The sequence below is a fragment of the Anguilla anguilla genome, chromosome 12, assembly GCF_013347855.1.
Source record: "Anguilla anguilla isolate fAngAng1 chromosome 12, fAngAng1.pri, whole genome shotgun sequence".
NCBI lineage: Eukaryota > Metazoa > Chordata > Actinopteri > Anguilliformes > Anguillidae > Anguilla > Anguilla anguilla.
Window position 1 is genome coordinate 26,917,581 of NC_049212.1, and position 19,510 is coordinate 26,937,090.

The following is a 19,510-nucleotide window of genomic DNA, read 5'->3' on the forward strand; positions in this document are numbered from 1 at the left end:
TTTTCCTCTGTGCACAGTTTTGGCCTAAACACATGGGTGAAACCTATGAAACAGTGGTACAAGGTGCATTCCTGTGACCACTGTGATTTTGGCACTGATTGACCACTTGTTCAGTGGCGTAATATTGACTGTGTGTGCTTGGACCCCATGTTTTTAGAGAACTTGTATATTTCACTGTTTTGGTTCTGATGGAGATGAGCTCTCAGCTTTGCAAAGATGAGAGCTCATCTCCATCAGAAGAATGGTATAATTTTAGCTGCAACGCAGTTCCCACAACTGGAATCAGACTCTTCCACCCGGTTAATAAATATTATGTTGTCATACTTTGAATATCAATCAACTCAGTTTACTGGTCAGCAATTACCTCCCCTGAAAAAAATATTTCAGTAGATAAACCTAAATTTATCTTACACCTAGATTTTTAGGTTTTCTGAATTGAAAGTTTTTAGGTTCATTTGAATGAACCTGAAATTTTGAAACTAAGAAAACCTAAAAAAAATATATAGGTGTAACAAATTGAAGTAAAATTTAACAACTTGCAAAGTAGAAAATTATTGATGATTAAGTAGACTTGTTGTGTCATTGTCTATTAAGAATGTCCTCTATAGGCTACATAGGTATGTTATGCTGTCTTATAAAAACATTCAGTCTACGGGCAGTTTGTGCTCTGGGTCGGCTGTTATAAAACCGAGGCGGCTGGTGCTGTAGGTTCACTTATATGTCCAGACAGTATGTGGTCCCCAGTGCGCGCTTATACAACTCGCCCTTTTACGCAATACGACTTTGCACAAATTCAAACATGCCTCGTTGCCTTTTTGAAGCGACCTTAGCATCTAGAGTTCACCTTGTTCAGCACTATTTTTCCTAGGACCAATATTGTATATCTAGGTTATGTCTAGATTATTCTCTCCCCTGCCTTGCTCCTTACTAACACAATAATAATAACCCAATTTCATCGTTACTCAGACGTTTTCTACAATCTGGTGAAGTTAAAGATTGTAGGTCCAGATAAACATGATTGAAATACAGTCCTTTTAAATTGTGGAATTAAAATAATGTTCGATTTATCTTTATTGTGCGATTTAATTATCCAAATACCCTGTGTTCAATGTTTTCACAGTGAAATTAATTTCATGGGCTACAAATAGTGAAACCACACTCGGACTGCATACATATTTGTTTCATCACGAATTTGCCAACAATAAGATGCTCTACTATCGTACTACTGTAAAATAGGATATAACTGGTTAGACCTGCATTATTCCAGCATAAATCATGCTCGATATTTTATTTACAAGAAATCTAATATAGCAAATGCTGTTCACTTGTTATTGTTGATGAAAATATGTAGTTCATCTTCAGCTAATCGATGTTAAAGCACCATGGTAGCCGTTGTCGTGTGAGGACCACGACGTGTGAGAAATTACGCTCGTGATGCAGCAGGACCACACGACTCCCCCCCTGCTCCCATAATGCAGCGCGGGCGAAGGGTTAGTTCGCTGTCTGTGGTGCTGAAGCTGCGCGTGCCGGCGACTCAAGCGCAAAAGCGGAGCACAATCGAGCGATCCGCCTTCACCCAAGATCACTCTGCAAAACCACCGAGTAAGGGGAGACGGGGACAAAAGCGCAGTGGAGAGGGGAGCCAATCCCACAATACCACGAAGGTTATCATCTGTCTTTTTGTATATAGTCGAAATTAATTTATTTTGTTTTGTAAGGATTTATGTTAGCCTATTTTTGGTCGAGCTCTGCTTTTTTGCTGAATTTCCATTCCCGCTTTCATCGAATCCTTTATGCACAGCACGCTGATTCAGTCCTCCCAAGGAAAACAGGCATTCGTGTCGGAACAGCATGGCCTGCAGCTGTCGTGCACACTGAGAGATATGGAAGCCAAGCAGCACTCGATCAAAAGCCTGAAGAGCTACCCAGAGGCAGGGGGCCGAAGCCTGGCAGCGGCTGCGGGTGCGGACGTTAGCGGCGGTGGGGGTGGAGGCGTCGGGTACCGAGCCGGTGCGGCGGAGCTGGAGATGGAGGCAAAAATACAGAAAGCGGTGGACTTTAAGGTGGAGGGCCACCGCTGCTACAAGGAGAAGAAATTCCGGGAAGCGATAGGGAAGTATCATCGGGCTCTGTTGCAGCTGAAGGGGGTACATGTAGCCGAGGGGACCACTGGCTCCGAGGTTAACCTACTGAACCAAGCCGCAGTTAGGCTGACCGATGATCAGCGGAGAGCCGTGGAGAGCACGGAGATCGAGTGCTACGACAGCCTGACAGGTGAGTCGCTGTAGCTGAACCCAGAAATTCTTGGACTGAGAAATTTCGAATGCCATTGTTCGTTCCGGTAGAGCGGTCGAAGGAGAGAGACGAGTCGGAATCGGAATGATTGTGTAAGTGCTCTATGCAGGCCGCCGCTGTGTGCTTTGCCTTGCTTGTGAGATATAATTATACTGATCATGCATTACACAAATAATGGGAATGCGTTGTCCTGAACATAAAAAGTCGTCAAGTCTGTCACTACAAAACCTGGAGTAATTTGGTAGCCTAATTAATTGGAGATTTACCACGATTTTTCAGTCGTAGATCTTTATTCGTTCACCTAGCTTGATTTGAGTTTTACTCTATTTCCTCTGCAGTCGCACAATCATTTTTTTGTTTCCATATTGCTTTTTGGGGGGTTCTATGGAGGGAGAGGTGGGGATGGTTGGCCCAGCTGGTTCTCTGAGTTTTTCCCTCATTGTCTGTTTCTTGCTTCTCCTCGGTTGCGTCCTCGGTCACTTTGCCTTTTACAGGCCTTCGACACGTCGTGATTCTCAAAGATTTGCTCGCGACGAGTATCCAGGGAGATTCTATGACCAGCAGCTTTCAGTTGTTATGAACGAGGTAGGCTACCATCGTGTCTGGTGATTGTTCTGGGATGGGAACGTACTAATCGGGTGTCAGTTGCACTAAATTTAAGGCTGTCTCTTTTCAACGCCCAGGGTTCTTGCAAAATTGCAATACTGTCAAAGGGATGCTGTGAACGTTGAGCTTGTTCAGCACCTTAAACATGTCCTGTCATAGGCTGAGAAAGCTTTGCAGTCTTCACTTTAGTTAAAGGATTTACACAGATACGAAGTGTCAGATGGTACTAGTTCTCCTAAGCTTATTAGTGTCCCCCTCAGAGTCTCAATCACCTCTGGCCTCAGTGGAATTTCCTTTCAAGGGTGAAGAGAGACTTCCCTGTGTTCAGTGCAAATGCGTCACAGATGCTCCAAGTGATTTTGTTTTGTTGGTGCACTGTAACCGTTTGTAGTGTGTGTCACAGTAGGGTGAAGGTCAGTTGGAGATATACATTTTTTGCTCTACTGGTCTGTATTTTGTTTTTCTGTGGGGGTAGGGAAACATTGACTAGTGCGATCACCGTAGTGATGTTTCTTGAGCTGTTTGTGCCATCTCTGCCCTCTCAGGGGAGAGGATGGTGGGCGCGCTCCCTAGGAACGTTTCGATTGGGTGAAACTGCACACCAGGCCAGTAGGCCTGCAATCAAGGGAAAGAGCAAGTGGCACTGGTCGTCTAGTATTTCTGTCTGTCTCAGCAGCAGTAATGAACTGTAGCGGGTCTATGCAGGGGGATGATGGACAGAATGCTATGTGACCTTTCATTCTCTCACTGTCCATGCTGACATTGCTCTGCATGTGTGCAAGTGGAAGAGAGAGAGAGAGTGGGGGGAGGGGGAGGGATGGACTGTCAGTCTTGATCATTTCTTTGTTGTGACCCATCGCTTACATTGGCAGTGACAACTTTTTATAAATGGGCAAACTTCAAAAAAGTCTTATTAATGATTTTCTGAGAAATCATCTGTTACAGGGGTCATGGCACGGACTGTGCTGTGGCATAGCTTTAGGCAGGGGAGTGGCAGAGGAAGAAGGTGAGAGAATGTTAAAGGATAGAAAGGGAAATAAATGGCCGCTTGGTGCTGGGATATGTCTGACAGCAAGTGGTTCTAGGAGAGATAAAAGAAGAAGATGATAAAGGAAGCTAAAGCAATGAGGTCGAAATAGCAGCGTGTTTCTAGAATCCATTCCACGTGCCCCATGTAAAAAGAGCAGTGCTTTTCCTGTCATTATTTGTGTCATTATTTAGTCATTTCTTTTCTCCCCAATTGTATCCCACCCATCTTGTCAAGATTTTCTTTCTATGAAACATTCAAGGTTAAAGGCAGACTATGCAGGATTTGTTTTACTTCGAAACATTATAAAATAAGTATGTTAAGGCATATCTACTATGCACTGGCAACCTCAGCCTTTACACACTTTAGACAAATTTGCGCACCTTTTATCTGTATTTGTTATTCCAGAATGTGTTCGGGATGTTTCTGGGCGTGGTGCTCTTTTCTGTGTGGGGAGGTATGGGTGTGGCTACAGAGGCTGTGGTTTGGGTTCTGATTCCAGCTATATGTTTGTTGCTTGTTAGCTGCTGCAATGGATGCAAAGAATCCTAGATAAAGCAAGGCAAAAAAGACAGGCCAACAGGGCTCGTACAAGAACTAGTGTCAACCTTGGAATTGTTTTTCCTCAGTGGCCTGAGCTGAAGTTCGCCATGGGGATGAAAAGTGATGCGGAGTTGGCTTGTTTTCTGTTGGGCCTATAAGTGACTGTACTTTTAGCTAGCTAGTTACATTAGGCAGCTAGATGCCCAAGCTTGGGAAGCTTTTGTATCAAATTCTGATGTCCCATCAAGCTGTGTTCCCCCATATGGGAACTGCTTTTACTGTTCATAGCTGCAACTTAGCTAGCTAAGCATTTATTTCAATCAGGGGAACTGAATTCTCTACAGCATGCATGCTGTCTAGCTATGTGTGGCCAACTTCGCTAACAAAGTGAACAAAGTTTCAAAAGAAGACTCCCGTTCTCATCAGGGTTCACGGCTGATAAAACACGGTATAACTGCCTAGGCATCGGTAATTCACCTGCATTTATTTCAATCAGGGGAACTGAATTCTCTACAGCATGCATGCTGTCTAGCTATGTGTAGCCAACTTCACTAGCAAAGTTAAAAAAGTTGCAAACAAAGACTCACTCTTATCAGGGTTCACTGCTGATAAAACACAGCATAACTGCATAGGCATTGGTAGTTCACCTGCATTTATTTAAATTTTTTATTTCCAACTCTGAAATATAATAATGTAATATTGCATTACATTATGTTTGGCTTTCTCAGATTAGATCTCATCTGTGCATGAACCACACCATAGATACTGATTTACTGTATGTGTGATAAATCTATAGATACTGGACTATCCATGTTAGTGATGTATGTGTGATAGGTCTGTACACACTGGGACATATGTGATAGGTCTATGTGTGATAGGTCTATAGATGTTGCATGGTGAGATGATGTCATAGATCATATGCTCTCCTTTCCCCAGCCAGAATGTAATTTCCGGTATTTTCACTTAAATCCCCATTCTTTGGGTAGCCAAAAACAGGAAACACTACAGCCCTGTAATGTAAGCCAAGTAACACATAAACAAGAATACGCAGACATTTTCTGTGGGTTTTTTGTCAGTCTGTCAATCTAGATCTCTTCGCCTGCTGGCAATAAATTTAATATATATTTACACTTTTGTTGGTGATGGCTATACCTTTATTACTGGTGGTTATTATATGATATTAGTTATGATTTTTGTAGTTTTTTAGTCTATTCATTGTTGATTGATGATGTTTTTGGTGTGCAGAGAGAACTCTGATAATGTCAGATTCATCACAGCCCTGGACTTATCACAACCCTCCAAGCCTCGCTGATGAAACAAAACTGCCAGGCCACCCCTCTTTTTTCATCTGCTGCCAAAAACTACCACATGGAGCAAAAGCTGGAAGACTCAAATGAGCAGAGGAGAGGGAAGGAGCCTGGAGGAGGGAGGGAGAAAGCGAGAAGGGGGTAGAGGAGGGGGGCTACTGGAGGAGAAGGAAAGAGGGGATAGAGGAGGAGCGGACAGAGATCGAGAGAGGGCAGGGAGGAGGAGGGAGGGAAGACAGAAGTAAGCGGGAGGAGAGGAGAAGGTTGGCAGAAAGAGGATGGAGAAGGGAAGAGGACAGGTTGATAAACAAAGGATGATGGGGTGGTGGTGTGAGGATGAAGGGCGGGGCTTATTCTCCTGTGCTCATGTTGATGGACATGGCAGTTGGCCATTGCGGCTGAGGAGCTGTGAGCGCCAGGTCCACAGATGGCACAGTATCATTGCAGGTCCCTAATGGCCACTGGGTCTACTGTACTGTACTGTATGACATCACCGTCTAAAGCAGCCAATGAGGGGGTGCAGTGAGAGAGAGAGAAACTGTGGAGGAACTGTGCAGAAAATGTGGGCATGGGGAAGAAGAAAAGGTTACAGAGGGAGGGGTAGAAGAACAGAAGATGGTGAAGGGAAAAGGTGAAGGTGAGGGGGGTGAGAGAGAGTGAGAGATGGAGGGAACGAAAAAGGAAGGATAGGCCATTTCAATGAACCTTTCTACACCTTTGCAACAAAAGAGAGAGCATAGCTTCTTATTTTCATTGCCGTTGTGTCTGTGGTCGTTTTTCATCATAAGTGGGGCAGAGGGGTGGGGGTAATAGGGCTGATAAGAAATCAAGTCCAAAACTGGCTGTGTTATTTCAAGGTTCTGAGAGCCAGGGAGGGTTAGGGAGCTTTGTCAAGGCAGTAAATAAAGATCGGAGAGAGTGGAGGAGTGAGGGCGAAAGAGGTCTGCAATTTAAAATCAAACCGCAGCACTTACAGGCAGAAACAGATGCACCTTCAGATTTTGTGATAAACAAAGAAAGGGAGGAAGGTAAGGATCATGACCTCTGACCCTAAGGAAATTATCTTGCTTCTGTTCTGAAAACATTCTTCTACTGATTATTACACATCCACCTGCAATCTTAAGGTGAATCACCTCTCTACCATTTGCATGCTGAACTGCACAATGTTCACTAGGTTTTCCTTAAATTAATTTATTTTTTCTTAATGTCAGAATTAAATTAGGCTATATTTTAGTCTGTCTAGTTTGTGTTCATTGAACTCGTAGCATAGCCTACTCAGTTTTGTTGCACTAGTACAGTGAAAATAAAGGATTCAAACTGAATTGAATTGAACTTGTTTCCTCAGTTAGATGGTTATGGTCCTTCAGGGCTATGTGGTTGTAATGCTGAAATACAGTGGTGCATAGCAGTGTGCATTACCGATTAGTAATGTGCAAAGTTCAGTTTTACTGCAAGTGTGTGTGTTTAGTCATGGACTGTGATGCTGAACTGGGAGTTTTTCTCCACTCTACTAGTACAGTTGTTTCCATTTGCGTTCTGTGCTGTGAATGCTAATGCTAATGCCCGGCTGTTGTTAAATGCTGTAGTGGTGCATACAGTTGCGTTTGCTGACGTTCGATGCCACGCTTACCAGCGTTCGGGGGTGTCCGTGTATTCAGTTCAGGTAGATTCAATTTGATTGTGTAACGTTTTTAGAGACGGACTGCCACAAAGATGCTTTACAGAAAACCCCCCAAATCCAGAAATGACTAGGCTACTGTGGACACGTTTTCCAGACATGTCCGGGTGAATGCACCAGTGAAAGCACCCTGCTGTTTCTAGGACAACAGGTCAACCAGGGACAGCGTCCGCACTGCCTTGCCTGCTGCTTCATCACCGTGGCATTTCGACCGGATGCTTGATGTGAACACATCCCCTTCTAAATCTACACAGAAAATGTCCTCTGCGGTTTGGCAGCATGCAGCAACAAAGAATCAAATCAACAATCGCTGTTATACCTTCAAAGACACACATTTCGTACGTGACGACATTATGCGGAAGGACACGGATTTTAGACATGACGACATTGCTGTTAATAGTTACAACAGCCAGTGTCTGAGCTGCATTCGCATTAATAATGAAGTGGTTGCCCGGTGAAGTGACTCAGCTGAAGTTCGTGTTATAGTGCCGGAGGGTTATGGCAGGCAAATAAACCATATTTCATGGCCCTCGAAAAGAACACATTCAGTACCTGAACGCGAAGAAACCCGCACTGCAATCTGACACAATAATTGGGGTATTTTTTTTCGCTGTGATTGCTGCTGTCTCGTGGGATGATTTATGCAAATATGCTTGTTGTGGCGTCAGTTTCCACGGACGACGGAGCGCACGACCTTAATGAGGGAACCACGGCTGGAGAAACCGTCAAGCGCTGCCCGCGTTGTCCAGGGACGCCAATTAGAAACACAATGTGCAAGCACCTGTTGAAAGGCTTGTTTGCTAAGCTTTTGCTTTTACATTCACAACATGAACTTGCTAGGTGCAGCCAGACGCGAAATCGACATGTTGGCAAGTGCGTCTGTCAACATTCAGAGCGGCATGTGGTGCAACGACTGAAAAATCATAAGCAGAAGAATTGGTACACTCTCCGGTGATCTGACTGACTGACGGAATGATTGTGAAAACAGGAAAACTCAGGCAAAATGTCATGTTGCCTCAATATCAGAAAATATGGAGAGAACATTTTGTCAGATGGATACCAACACACATGCATGTGTGACTATTTGAATTTTCCATGTTGCGTGGTCAGCGTGTGCCATATTAGGTATCACTTTTGTTTTGGAAAACATACTGATTTTTCGAACATATTACCACACACACACACACACAGAAAGAGAGAGAGAAATACATGCATACCAGACCTGGGTCAAATATGTATTTGTTTTGGATTCAAATACTTTTCTGTCCTCTGTTGATCTTGCCTGGTGCAACTGAGCCTGCCAATAGAACCAAAAGGTGGGGTTTGCACTTTTTGAGAGAATGTCATAGGTTTCAATACACCAGACAAGCTCAGTAAAATGTAGAAAAGTATTTGAATCTAAAACAAATATGTATTTGACCCAGGTCTGATGCATACACACATAAATATATATACACACATAGATGACAAAGGAAAAACCTGAATAAATGATTGGAGAAACATGTGAATGCAGATGCTTCCATACAGGTGTACTGCACGATACAATTAAGCAAGTAAGATCCTATCATGCTCTGTGGCATGTATAAACATGCTGAGCAGGCCCAGTTGACCTCGATTTTGGATCAAGATGGCAAGAGGAAAAGGGGGGTACGGGGCGGGGGCATTTTTCTGGCATGGTTTTGGTCCACTTGTGTCCTTGGAGGGAAGGGTAACTGAAAATCAATACAAAGTTATTCTGAGTGTTCACCTCCTATGATGATGTTTGAATCTGATGGGAGTGGTCTCTTCCAAGATGACAATGCCCCCATCCACAGCCAGGGCACAAGGGGTCACTAAATGGCTTGATGAGTATGAAAATTATGTGAATCATATGCTATGGCTTTTGCATTGAAAGTCACTTTCACTGATGTGCTCTGTGTTTGAAAGTCAAGTTGACACCGGAGCTGCCCATTATTAATGTGGAATTGGGTCTTATCATACCTGAACAGAGAGGGGAGTCAGTGAGAGAAAGCAAGGAAAAAAATATTTGAGGGGGGCTAGAGAGAGAGACATGAAAGACTGGCAAATTGAAAGAGTGAGGGATGGAGGGACATAGAGAAAGGATGATGGAGTGAGTCGGAGGTATCCAAATTTAAAAGGGAAAAATGAATTGACTAAAATGACATGAAAGAGAGAACGAAAGACAGGTTTAACATAGAGAAGACAGTAAGTGAGTGAATGAGTTCTTAGCAGCAGCAGTGTGATGGCAGCTGAGATCTCTGTATCAACCCTTGTGATTGACGACCTCTGTCTGCGTTGTTAACGTCAAAGAGATCCCTGTCTGCATAGAGAAGCACTGGGTGACAAGGCACTTTATGATACCATCTGTCCAACTGCCTGCGGGGTTCAACCGTATTCCCAGTATAGTAGCTGGCCTTATTAGATTTCTGAGCTGACGTTGGACACCAATTCAGTAGTTTGTTTTTGCCATTAGCAGCAATGTGCACTCGGCTTTAATGCTATTAAAAATTAAACCAGCAACTGCAATTTACAATTTAGCCATTTAGTAGATGCTTTTAGCGGCTTACAGAAGTCAGTTTCACATGGTAAGCAAACACCGTAAGAGCTAGAGATAGTACAGTTACAAGCACGTGCCAGCATCAAGGAGCTTGCCTCATCCGATGCTTGCCTTAAATTGCTTCCTTTTGCACTTGCAGTCTCCTGTCTCCAGGAATAATATCGAGGTGTGAGTGAGACATCCCATACTTTATGAAATGTATGAAATGTCTACATTTCAAGCTCAATGCATGAGGAATAGTGAACCATCATTTGCTAGCTCCTGGCAATTTGTTGGATAACTTTTATCAGCCTGATAGAGCAATATTATTATTATTATTATTATTATTATTATCATTATTATTAGCCTGATAGAGCAATATTATTATTATTGTTGTTGTTGTTATTATTATTACTAAGCATTATGCACTATTATAGTATATGAGTTACAGTTGCTATTCTAGGTCTGGATAAGATTTGCTATCACACTTCCGTGAAAAAAATTTGTTCACTGATTTACTTTTGATAATACAGAGTAAAATGTACAGTGTTAATTAAACACTAACAATGTAACATGTGAGTCCAACTGGGACCATACGTACTCTGTGAGAGTTGATTTAGCACTGAACATTTTAATTCTGTGAAATTAAGTCTTCAAGAGGTGGCAAATGGAGAATATGCAGGGGCTAGAAACGTGTGAGATCAGGAGTCTTGAAGCGGCACAGATCTGTGATATTGGTTCATCTCTCTCTGGGCAAGGTCTGTGTTGCCGATGAATATCGGCTGGGGAGGAGGGTGGTGAGAGCTGCTGGCCAGAGGGGTGCCCCCCCCCCCCTCCTCAAATCTGTCTTTAACTTTCCAGAGAGAGGTAATTACAGCGAGACTGACAGAAGCGTAATCGCTGCCGACGGAGACGGGCTTTAAATTCACGCCGCTTACATTGCCGCGAGCGCTGGCCTTGACTTTTTTTAAATGCTGAAAAAAAGATGAACGGTTTCCTGAGTCCAGCCTTGGAAATGGATGTGTAGCGACTAAGTGAGACAGAGAGCCGGCAGTCTTTGCTCCATGAGTTTTAATTTCCGCTGCTTCCTCCCTTATTTAATTCCCTCTCTTCTCTTTGGTGTTTTTTTTGGTCTGCTCTTTCTGCAGTCCTTCTACAGAAACGCAGATATGATCGTTTTGTTCTCATCTTCTTTTGAACAGATTCAAGAACATTATCTAGTAGTGTGAGTGCTCATGTGCTCCCCCACCCACCTGTCTGACTCTGCACCTGTTGGATTCTAAAAACAAATGTGGGCCAGAAGGTTAAGCGAAACTGCAAAACAAAAACAAACAAAAAACCTGAAAGCTAGTGCTTTCCCAGTTTCCTTTACATAAGCTCTTAATAATTAAATGAATTCACGATTTTCTTCGCGAGCCCTCTGAGGACAACAGACTCGTGCATTCGTCGTTTGTTTTGTGGTTTTGGGCCGCTCCTCCGGAGTGCAGAAGCAGGAGCGAAGAGACAGGAGAGCAGGCAACAGCAACGGGAGGAAATAAATATTTATACTCTGACACATTAGCTGCTGGGTGGGGCGCACGGCCGTCGCTGCACCACTGATTGAACCAGGACATCAGTTTCCCTTAGCGAGCAAGTCCGTTAGCCCAGCTTGTCTTTTGGTAGCAGCTATAGAGGGGGTTTGGACGCATGTGGAGGCCAGAAAGCAAGGGGCTCCACCCTCTCTCATCCCCATACAGGACCACTGCCTCTTCTCTCACTGAGATAGAATTGGGAGGGCGTACTGCGCAGCTCCCCATTAGGATCCATGCTCATAATCAGGACACACGCTTTACAGCTCAGCTCTATACCCTGGAAGTCCTCTCTGGGCTTATGCTGTTTGCTGGACAATAAGTGCTGGCGAGCGATTCTCACTGCCGTCAGTCCGACGCCTGCTTGATCTCTGGTGTGTGTGTGTGTGTGTGTGTGTGAGAGAGAGAGAGAGAGATAGAGAGAGAGGGAGCGAGGGAAAGTACAGAGACCTGTATGTGTTAACGGCCATTAGCCATTACAGGCTGAAACTGGATCCACTGAAAGCTTTCAGGCACTCCAGTGGGAAAAGATGAAGTGAGTTTATGAGAGAGGGTGGGAGAGAGGAAATGAGGGATGGATGGATGGATGGATGGATAGGAGCAGACATGGATAGTTGTTCTTTTTTTTGCATTGTAGTTGTGGGGGGGGGTTGATTGATTTTGATTAGAGGCCCTTCAGGCCAGTCTGCGGGCGGAGCTTTTCGTAAATGCTTCAGCACTCTTGTCTGTACATTTGCACATGCTAGCATTTGATTATAGTGCGATTTTGGCTTGTAATGTCTTTCCATTGCCCTTTAACCTAGAGCTGTAACTTCCTGTCTGCTGACCGAGCATTCTCCTAAGAGCACTCTCTCTCTCCCTCTCTCTCTCCCCTTCTACCTGGCCTTTCTCTTTATTCAGAAGGTGAAAGTGCACTGTCACAGCATTTTCTGCATTTTCTGGACAGTGTTTGTGGTGAATAGAATGCATGTGCACTACACACACAAAAAGGATGTTGGACAGAGGGGTAAAGAGAGGGGGGAGAGAGGTGAAAAGAGAGAGAGAACAACAGGAGGAGAAGGGGAGAGTGGAGGTGATAGAGAGAAATAAGGGGAGAGTGAAGGGAAGGGAGAGGGAAAGAAAGGGAGAGAGTGAGGGTAGTCTCCACGAGAGCACCTGTGTTCCCAGCACTGTGATGACTCCCTAGCAACAGCAGCAACTTAGCGACAATACCGAATCACACTTCGACTGCCTCCTGCTGTAATGGTGACCGAGGTGTCATTCCGGCCCCATTTATGTCACATGACATGACGTCATCCTGTAGATCAGGTTTGCAGATGCCCAGGCATCCCTGACACAGTCTCATTTCAAAGCGTCTTTTGTTCCATTCTTTCGATTTTATATTTTGAATCCAGCGTTCCTTTGTTCAGTTTTTCTCAACCTTAGCCTTTGATTTTTAAGCAGTGGCATGGAGGAACCGGACTCTTGAACACACTCTGCACCCCACTCGCACTCCCTACCTCCAGCTCTGGGGGGAAGTTGGAAGCTACTCAGCAGTGACAGCCCTGTTACACAACCATCTCATTGCATAATCCACCCCCCCCATGTGTGTCCCCCTCCTGCTCTGTCTCTCAGGCCAGATTTTCTCTCTGCCCCCTTTCACAGGGGTCTCTGTGTGCCAGAGTGAAAGGGGGCAGAGAGACTGAGAGGGAGAAAAGGAGTGAGCCAAAAGAGGGGGCTGGAGAAAAAGAGTGGGATTTTTTGGGCGATGTAGAATTCGTCACTTGGGATGGGTAAAAATAGCCTACGCTGAAAGGAAAAAGGTACCTCCAAAATAAATGTACCTAAACTACAGTGAAAATGGTGGAGATTTAGGTTACTTTGCAGGTGGCACAGGAGTATAAGCCATACAAAATAGAGGAAGGAAACCGATGTGACTTATGAAATACAGAAAAATACATACACTATATGACCAAAAGTATCTGGGCACGCCTTTGCCTGGGGGCTGTTTTTCATGGTTTGGGCTGGGTCCTTTAGTTCCAGTGAAGGTAAATCTTAATGCTGTAGCATATCATCACAATCTAGATGATTTTGTTCTTCCCCAACAGTTTCGGGAAGGCCCTTTCCTGTTTTAGCATGACCCTGGGAACACAGTGAAGTCTATATAGAGGTGGTTTTGTCAAGATCGGTGTGGAAGAACTTGACTGGCCTACACAGAGCCCTGACCTCAACCCCACCCAACACCTTAGGAAAGCTGACTACGAGCCAGGCCTAACCGCTCAAACGGTACCGACCTCCCTAATGCTCTTCTGGCTGAATGAAAGCATATCCATGCAGAAATGGGGACCAACGTCTTGTATAAATCCTTCCCAGAAGAGTGGAGGTTGTTATAGCAACGAAGGGTGGGCCAACTCCATATTAGCCTAATGCCCATAATTTTGGATGAGATGTTGGATGTCAGGTGTCCACATACTTTTGGCCATGTCAAATGCATGCATTTGAAGTAATGCTCATCCCTGTGCATTACCTGTCACCCCCCTCAAACTGTGCACATGAGCACGTACTCACAACATGCACTCACAATGCGCAGTTGTTCTGGGATCTTTCTGTCTGGAATAGGGGGGGGGGGGTGAAGTTGTCAACGATTTTTGTGTCAGCGCTAAATCCAGATTACAGGCACGTGGGGATTAGGCTACACGCTGCGTTCCAGCTGCAGAACTAGAAACATGAAATGGAGAGGCCTGGCCTTGCCAGCTCAGAGCCAGCATAGCAGTCTTACCAGTGCAGCTAGACGCACCCGCGGCCGACCCAAAAAAACTTGCAGCCAGGCGACCCTTTCGTGCTAGCAGAGTGCTTCATCACGCGTTTGCTCATCGAATGCTGCCCCTGGCTGCGCAGCGCATGATTTTGCATATTCACTGACCTATTTATGCAGCTTGTTTTTAGAAGAGATGAAGCACCTTCCCCGAGGGCACTGGCAGCACGTCTTGCCCGAGACAGAAATTCACAAACCGCTCTCTGATCCGGAGTTTGAGCCTCTGACCACTGCGCCATCTTTGTTATCTTCAACGGCCATTAATCTTTCAGAAGGAGGCCCCCTCAGCTCTGTTCCGGGAGCGATGCTGTCTCCGCTGTTTTCTCTCCTGGAAAAGTGCTCCATTGCTTGATTAAATTCTGACCGGCACCAGGGCCAGTCGTTTTAACAGCTGAGATTGGCTGAAAAGGTGTAATTGAGCCCTAATGTCCTCTAATTACACTATTCAGAGCTCTGATTGAGCAGATTTCTCCTGGACCAGGGTGTGTGGAAAGACAGCTGTAAAGAAACAGTTTTTATAATGTAATTCTTACTCTCTGCACAGGTTTTTCTTATAATTTTCACAGTATCGACCAAATCCTGTGTGCTCTTTTCTCATGCTTCTTCTCTCTCCCTCCCTCTCTCTCTCTCTCTGTCGCTCTCTCTCCCCCCTCTCAAACTCAGTCAGAAATAAGCTCACTGTTCCTCGTCTCCCTCCCCGTCTCTGTTGAACCCCCCCCCCCACCCCCCCCCCTGTTTTCCCAGCATGCCTCCTACAGTCGGAGCTGGTTAACTACGAAAGGGTGAAGGAGTACTGCCTGAAGGTCCTGAGCCACCAGCAGGACCACTTCAAGGCCATGTACCGCGCCGGCATCGCCTTCTACCACCTGGGAGACTACGAGTGCGCCCTGCGCTACCTGCGTGACGCCAAGAGCCGCGAGCCCACAGGTACTGCGCCTGCCTTCCGCAGGCTGCCCGGGTCGCTTTAAACCGGCAGAGGGGGTGATGGGAGGTGGAGTCCAGAGCTCATTAAATATTGAACTCTCCGCAGGCCTGGAGGCCTGGACTCTCAGTAGCCTCCCTGTGCAAAATGATTTATGGCGCTTTGCCCATGGAACGCAGCCCACGCTGGCTCAAACAGGTACGCTCACTGTAGGAGGGATACGTGGGCATTCACGTAACTGTGCACACACAAGGGATAGCAGAGCCTCCAACACATGAGAACAAAAGGTCTTAGTGCATGTTTGATGTTTTATGTGCCAAGCCCATCTCCATATGTGCACTGTGAAGTGGCATCTTACATGCTACGGGCCAACAGCTCTTGCTGTCAGTAGAAATAATCAGGATCATTATGCTAATATTGCGGTATAACTGCTCTTCCTCTCTCTCTGTCTCCTTCTCTTTCTCTTTCTCAGACACCAATGTGTTGCGTTACATTCAGCTGACGGAGATGAAGATGAGCAAGAGTGGCCAGCGAGATCGAGAGCCATGCAAAGAAGCCATGGGTTAAAGCCCCAGCCCCCGCCTTCCCCTGCTGCCTACCCCCTACCCCACTCAAGTAGATATCCCTCTTTGCCCTTCACCCCCGCCCCAGGGCAACAGTGACCCTGGCACCTCCAAGGCTGGATGCAATCCGCCCACCTGCGCTCCCTTACCTGCCTGCCCCCCCCTCACTCCTCCCCTATTCCTCCACCCACACCCCTCCGGAACGTTCCAACCCCATCCCTTTTCTCTGGAACAATGCCAGGCACTGACTGACTACATGCGAAAGCCAATAAAATATAAAAAAAATAATGCTGAATCATAATTATAGTAACAGAGTAACAGTTCCGGTTGTAAAAAATGTTAATGATTAGAAGAAGAAAATGAAAGGACACAGCTTAACGTTTATTTATTGAAGACAAAAAACTAAATGTAGAGAAAAATATTAATGTACTGTATGTAAGCTTTCTTTTGTATTAAAAAAAGAAAAAAGTTAATTAGGTAAGTAAACATACCTGCTGGTGACTGTGGTTGTAGTATGGTGGTAGTTTGGGGAGGAAGGGCGTGGCCTGGACTAGGTGAGCAAGCCATGGCCCTTCACAGTAACCAAGACTCTAGTTTTAAACACAGATGAGCAGCACAGTCTTTCACCCCTGCTCTGAGAGACTCCACCCACTCTCTTAATTCAAGCAGTTCCACCAATCAGGAGAGGGAGGTGGGTGGACATGCCAGAACATAACTCCTGTCTTTTTACTGTTGTAAAATACCCATCGGCCTGGATTTGTTTTCTTTTTCTATCTCTCTTTTTTAAATATTCCCTGTGCGTTCTGATTTGTCTGAATTCAAGGGCTAATACAGTGTTTCTAGTTTGTTCTTTGATATCTGGTTTAAATCTTTAACTTTTTGTTGGTTTGTTTTGTGTTTTTTTTTTTTTTTTGAGGGGGGAGGGGGGGTAGTTGTTTTCAATGTGGTAATTATCATTTTTTTGAAGCAAGCATGAGTCTGTTCTCTCTTTAAGGTACAAAAGCAAAACAGAGAAGGCATTGTTGTTTAAAAGATGTGTTTAGTAAGTCTGTGTTTTGAGCCTTTGTCCTTATTTTGGATATGTTACATGGTAAAGAATATTAACTGCATGGAGTGTGGTCCAGTCATTGTGGCCACCCTCCATGGTCCACTATGGAAAATGTTTTTAGACCTGTTTATAAGTACTGTAATGGTGCACTACTCTGGCACATAGTACATTGCACCATACTGTCCTTGAATCATAAATCATCTATCACAAGGCAGAGTTTTCACAGTCATACTTATAGCAGTGCTTGTGCTGGAAAATTTGACTGTCAACATTTGAAGTGAATCTTATTAACCTATCTGAAATGTGTCTCATATTTGAACCAGTTGATCTATAAATCAGCTTCACTTTGCTGTTTTTAAGTTTTAAGTGTGTATTTTAAACGTTACCTGTCAACAAAGTACAATGAAAGTTTTATTAAGTCTATACCTGTGCAAAACAAAAAACTATGTATTTTAATGATTGAAAATAGGAATAATAGCAACAATAAAAGAGGTGAAATCTTTAAGGTGGTACAAAACTATAGCTGTAGGAGCTAGCTAAGTGTGGACATTTGCCTCTCATTACTGCTGTGATTTTAGCCCAGGCTGAGTGACCTTTCTTAAATAGCACTGCTATAATGATCCGTGATCTTCATCATTGAACCCCTTCACACCCATGTGAAACAAATTTGAAATAAATGACTAATATAGTGTTAAGTAATCTGTGCCAATTGCCATACAGGAGGGAGGGGTTCCAATGCACTGTTCTTAGAGGAACTGTACATGTAAAAATGAATAAATGAGTAAATACATGCCATAAAGCTTTAAAATCACAAACATGGGGCCCAATTAGAGACAAACTAATTATACTCACATGTCACAGCAAATACAGCCCTTCAGTGCCAGTTACCAGCTGTGCAAATTGACAGAGTTTTTTTCAGGGACATGCTCAGTGACTAATTCCACCGCTGACTCAGTGAGTTTAATTTACAGGCTGCACACCCGTACTTGAGTTCTGCCACGTCAGTCAGTGACCTCTGCAGCCATGGTCAAGATCTCCTAGCAACTTGTGTCAACCTGCACAGCCTCTGAATTAGATGAACACATTGGCAATTAATGAGAAAACGGATCACCTCATTTTCGAGTGTCCTAGTATTTGCGATCTAAATATATTGGTTTGGCTCTGGAGAATACATAACCCCGCCATTAAATTGATGTCCAAGAAAGCGATGGTTCTGCCGGCAGATTGCTGTGACACTGTAGGGACATGGCAAATGTTAATTTGGCATTTGGGGGATGTGAGAACATAGTGGGAGGTTGCAGTGGGAGCTGAGTGCGGCAGTCAGGGAAATGGTGGCTGGGTCAGATTTGGACAGGGGCCCAGGGCAGTGCTGCCTCTTCTCTTTCTCTCTGCCTCTCTCTTTCTTTTTCTCCCTTTCCTCACTGGCCCCTCCCTCTGTCTTTGTGTGCCCAGCTCTTCATTTCCTTTTCTCATCTCCATCCTTTCTAACATTCATCCTTCTCTCTCCCCATCTCCTCTTCTCTCCTTCTGTTTTTGCTCTATCTCTTTCTCTCTCTGTTTGTGGGAGAAGCTGAGGCAGTGATAAAGCAGGCACACATCCCTTGAGCTGAGTATTGCCATCTGTCTTTTGGGACATTGTGCTCCTCTCTGGTCCTGTACAAACCCCACAGTCTGGCACCCTGTCTTTTTCTGCTTCATCAGCCATATCCCTCCGAACCCTCTCCCTCTCAGCCCCCCACCCCACCCAAACACACACACCCCGGGGCTGTCCTCTGCCTGTGTTAAAAGAGAGGCTTTCATCCTTAAATCCACAGCTACACCCATCTTCAGACTAAAGCACAACTGCAGACACAAGGAAACTTCAAATCCCAGGATTCCTTCCTTTGGCTGTCATCACTTGTGGTGCTTGAGGCTTGTTTAATGTCGGTGTTTCCTTGTGCTTTCCTAACAGATTGTTTCCTTTTTTAAATGGATGTGATAATTACAAGCTTTAAGTGACTTGATTTCTGAGATAAGGGTGTGGGTATATGTTGGTGTACATGAGCGCATGTGAATCTTAATCACTGCAGAGTTTTGGACCGGCGTTTAGTGGCCAGGGGTCTGTCCGTTTATATCTGTGAAGGACAGGGGATGAGAGTTCTGTGAGATCAGAAGACAGAGAACACCCTGGACCATTCCACGTTTCCTTTTTCTATGTTTATTTGTGTCTCAGAGAGAAAGAGAGAGAGACAATAGAATCATGAACAGAGGACAATCTCGGATACGGATCAATTTCCTTGGTGGACGTGGAACACACATTATCTCTATGGATGAAGCATTTACAGTTAAAAAATAAATAAATGGGGAAAATATCTCAAACCAAACCATGACAAACTGGTTACGTGGAACTGCTAGCCCAGGAATGCACTATGGATATCCAAAATAAAGCTGAAAATAATGTGCGAGTTCCTGCTTCGTCTGTGTGTCTGTGAATGCGTCTCACCATTAATCCTAAATACGGCATGCTGTGTAAATGCGTACAGACGCATCTTTACTCATGCTGATCTGGCTTACGCTCGATACGCCAGAGGAAGATCCGAGGAGACATCAGCAGCCAAATGCCCAAGTCTGCCAGTGTGTGTAG

General features: G+C 44.7%; 1 protein-coding gene across 1 annotated transcript; it reads left to right on the top strand.

The window, feature by feature from the left end:
- Window positions 1–1,466: 1,466 nt before the first annotated feature.
- Window positions 1,467–19,331, top strand: ttc9b (tetratricopeptide repeat domain 9B). The gene is made up of 3 exons (XM_035385273.1): window positions 1,467–2,274; window positions 15,099–15,281; window positions 15,749–19,331. Exons 1-3 carry the CDS (start codon window positions 1,794–1,796, stop codon window positions 15,841–15,843), a joined length of 759 nt encoding a protein of 252 aa, XP_035241164.1. The 5' UTR covers window positions 1,467–1,793; the 3' UTR covers window positions 15,844–19,331.
- Window positions 19,332–19,510: the final 179 nt, after the last annotated feature.

Coding starts and splice junctions, on each gene's coding strand:
- ttc9b (XM_035385273.1), top strand. CDS start 1,794: ATGCACAGCACGCTGATTCAGTCCTCCCAAGGAAAACAGGCATTCGTG. Junction 2,275..15,098: donor GTGCTACGACAGCCTGACAG/GTGAGTCGCTGT, acceptor CTGTTTTCCCAG/CATGCCTCCTACAGTCGGAG. Junction 15,282..15,748: donor CAAGAGCCGCGAGCCCACAG/GTACTGCGCCTG, acceptor TCTCTTTCTCAG/ACACCAATGTGTTGCGTTAC.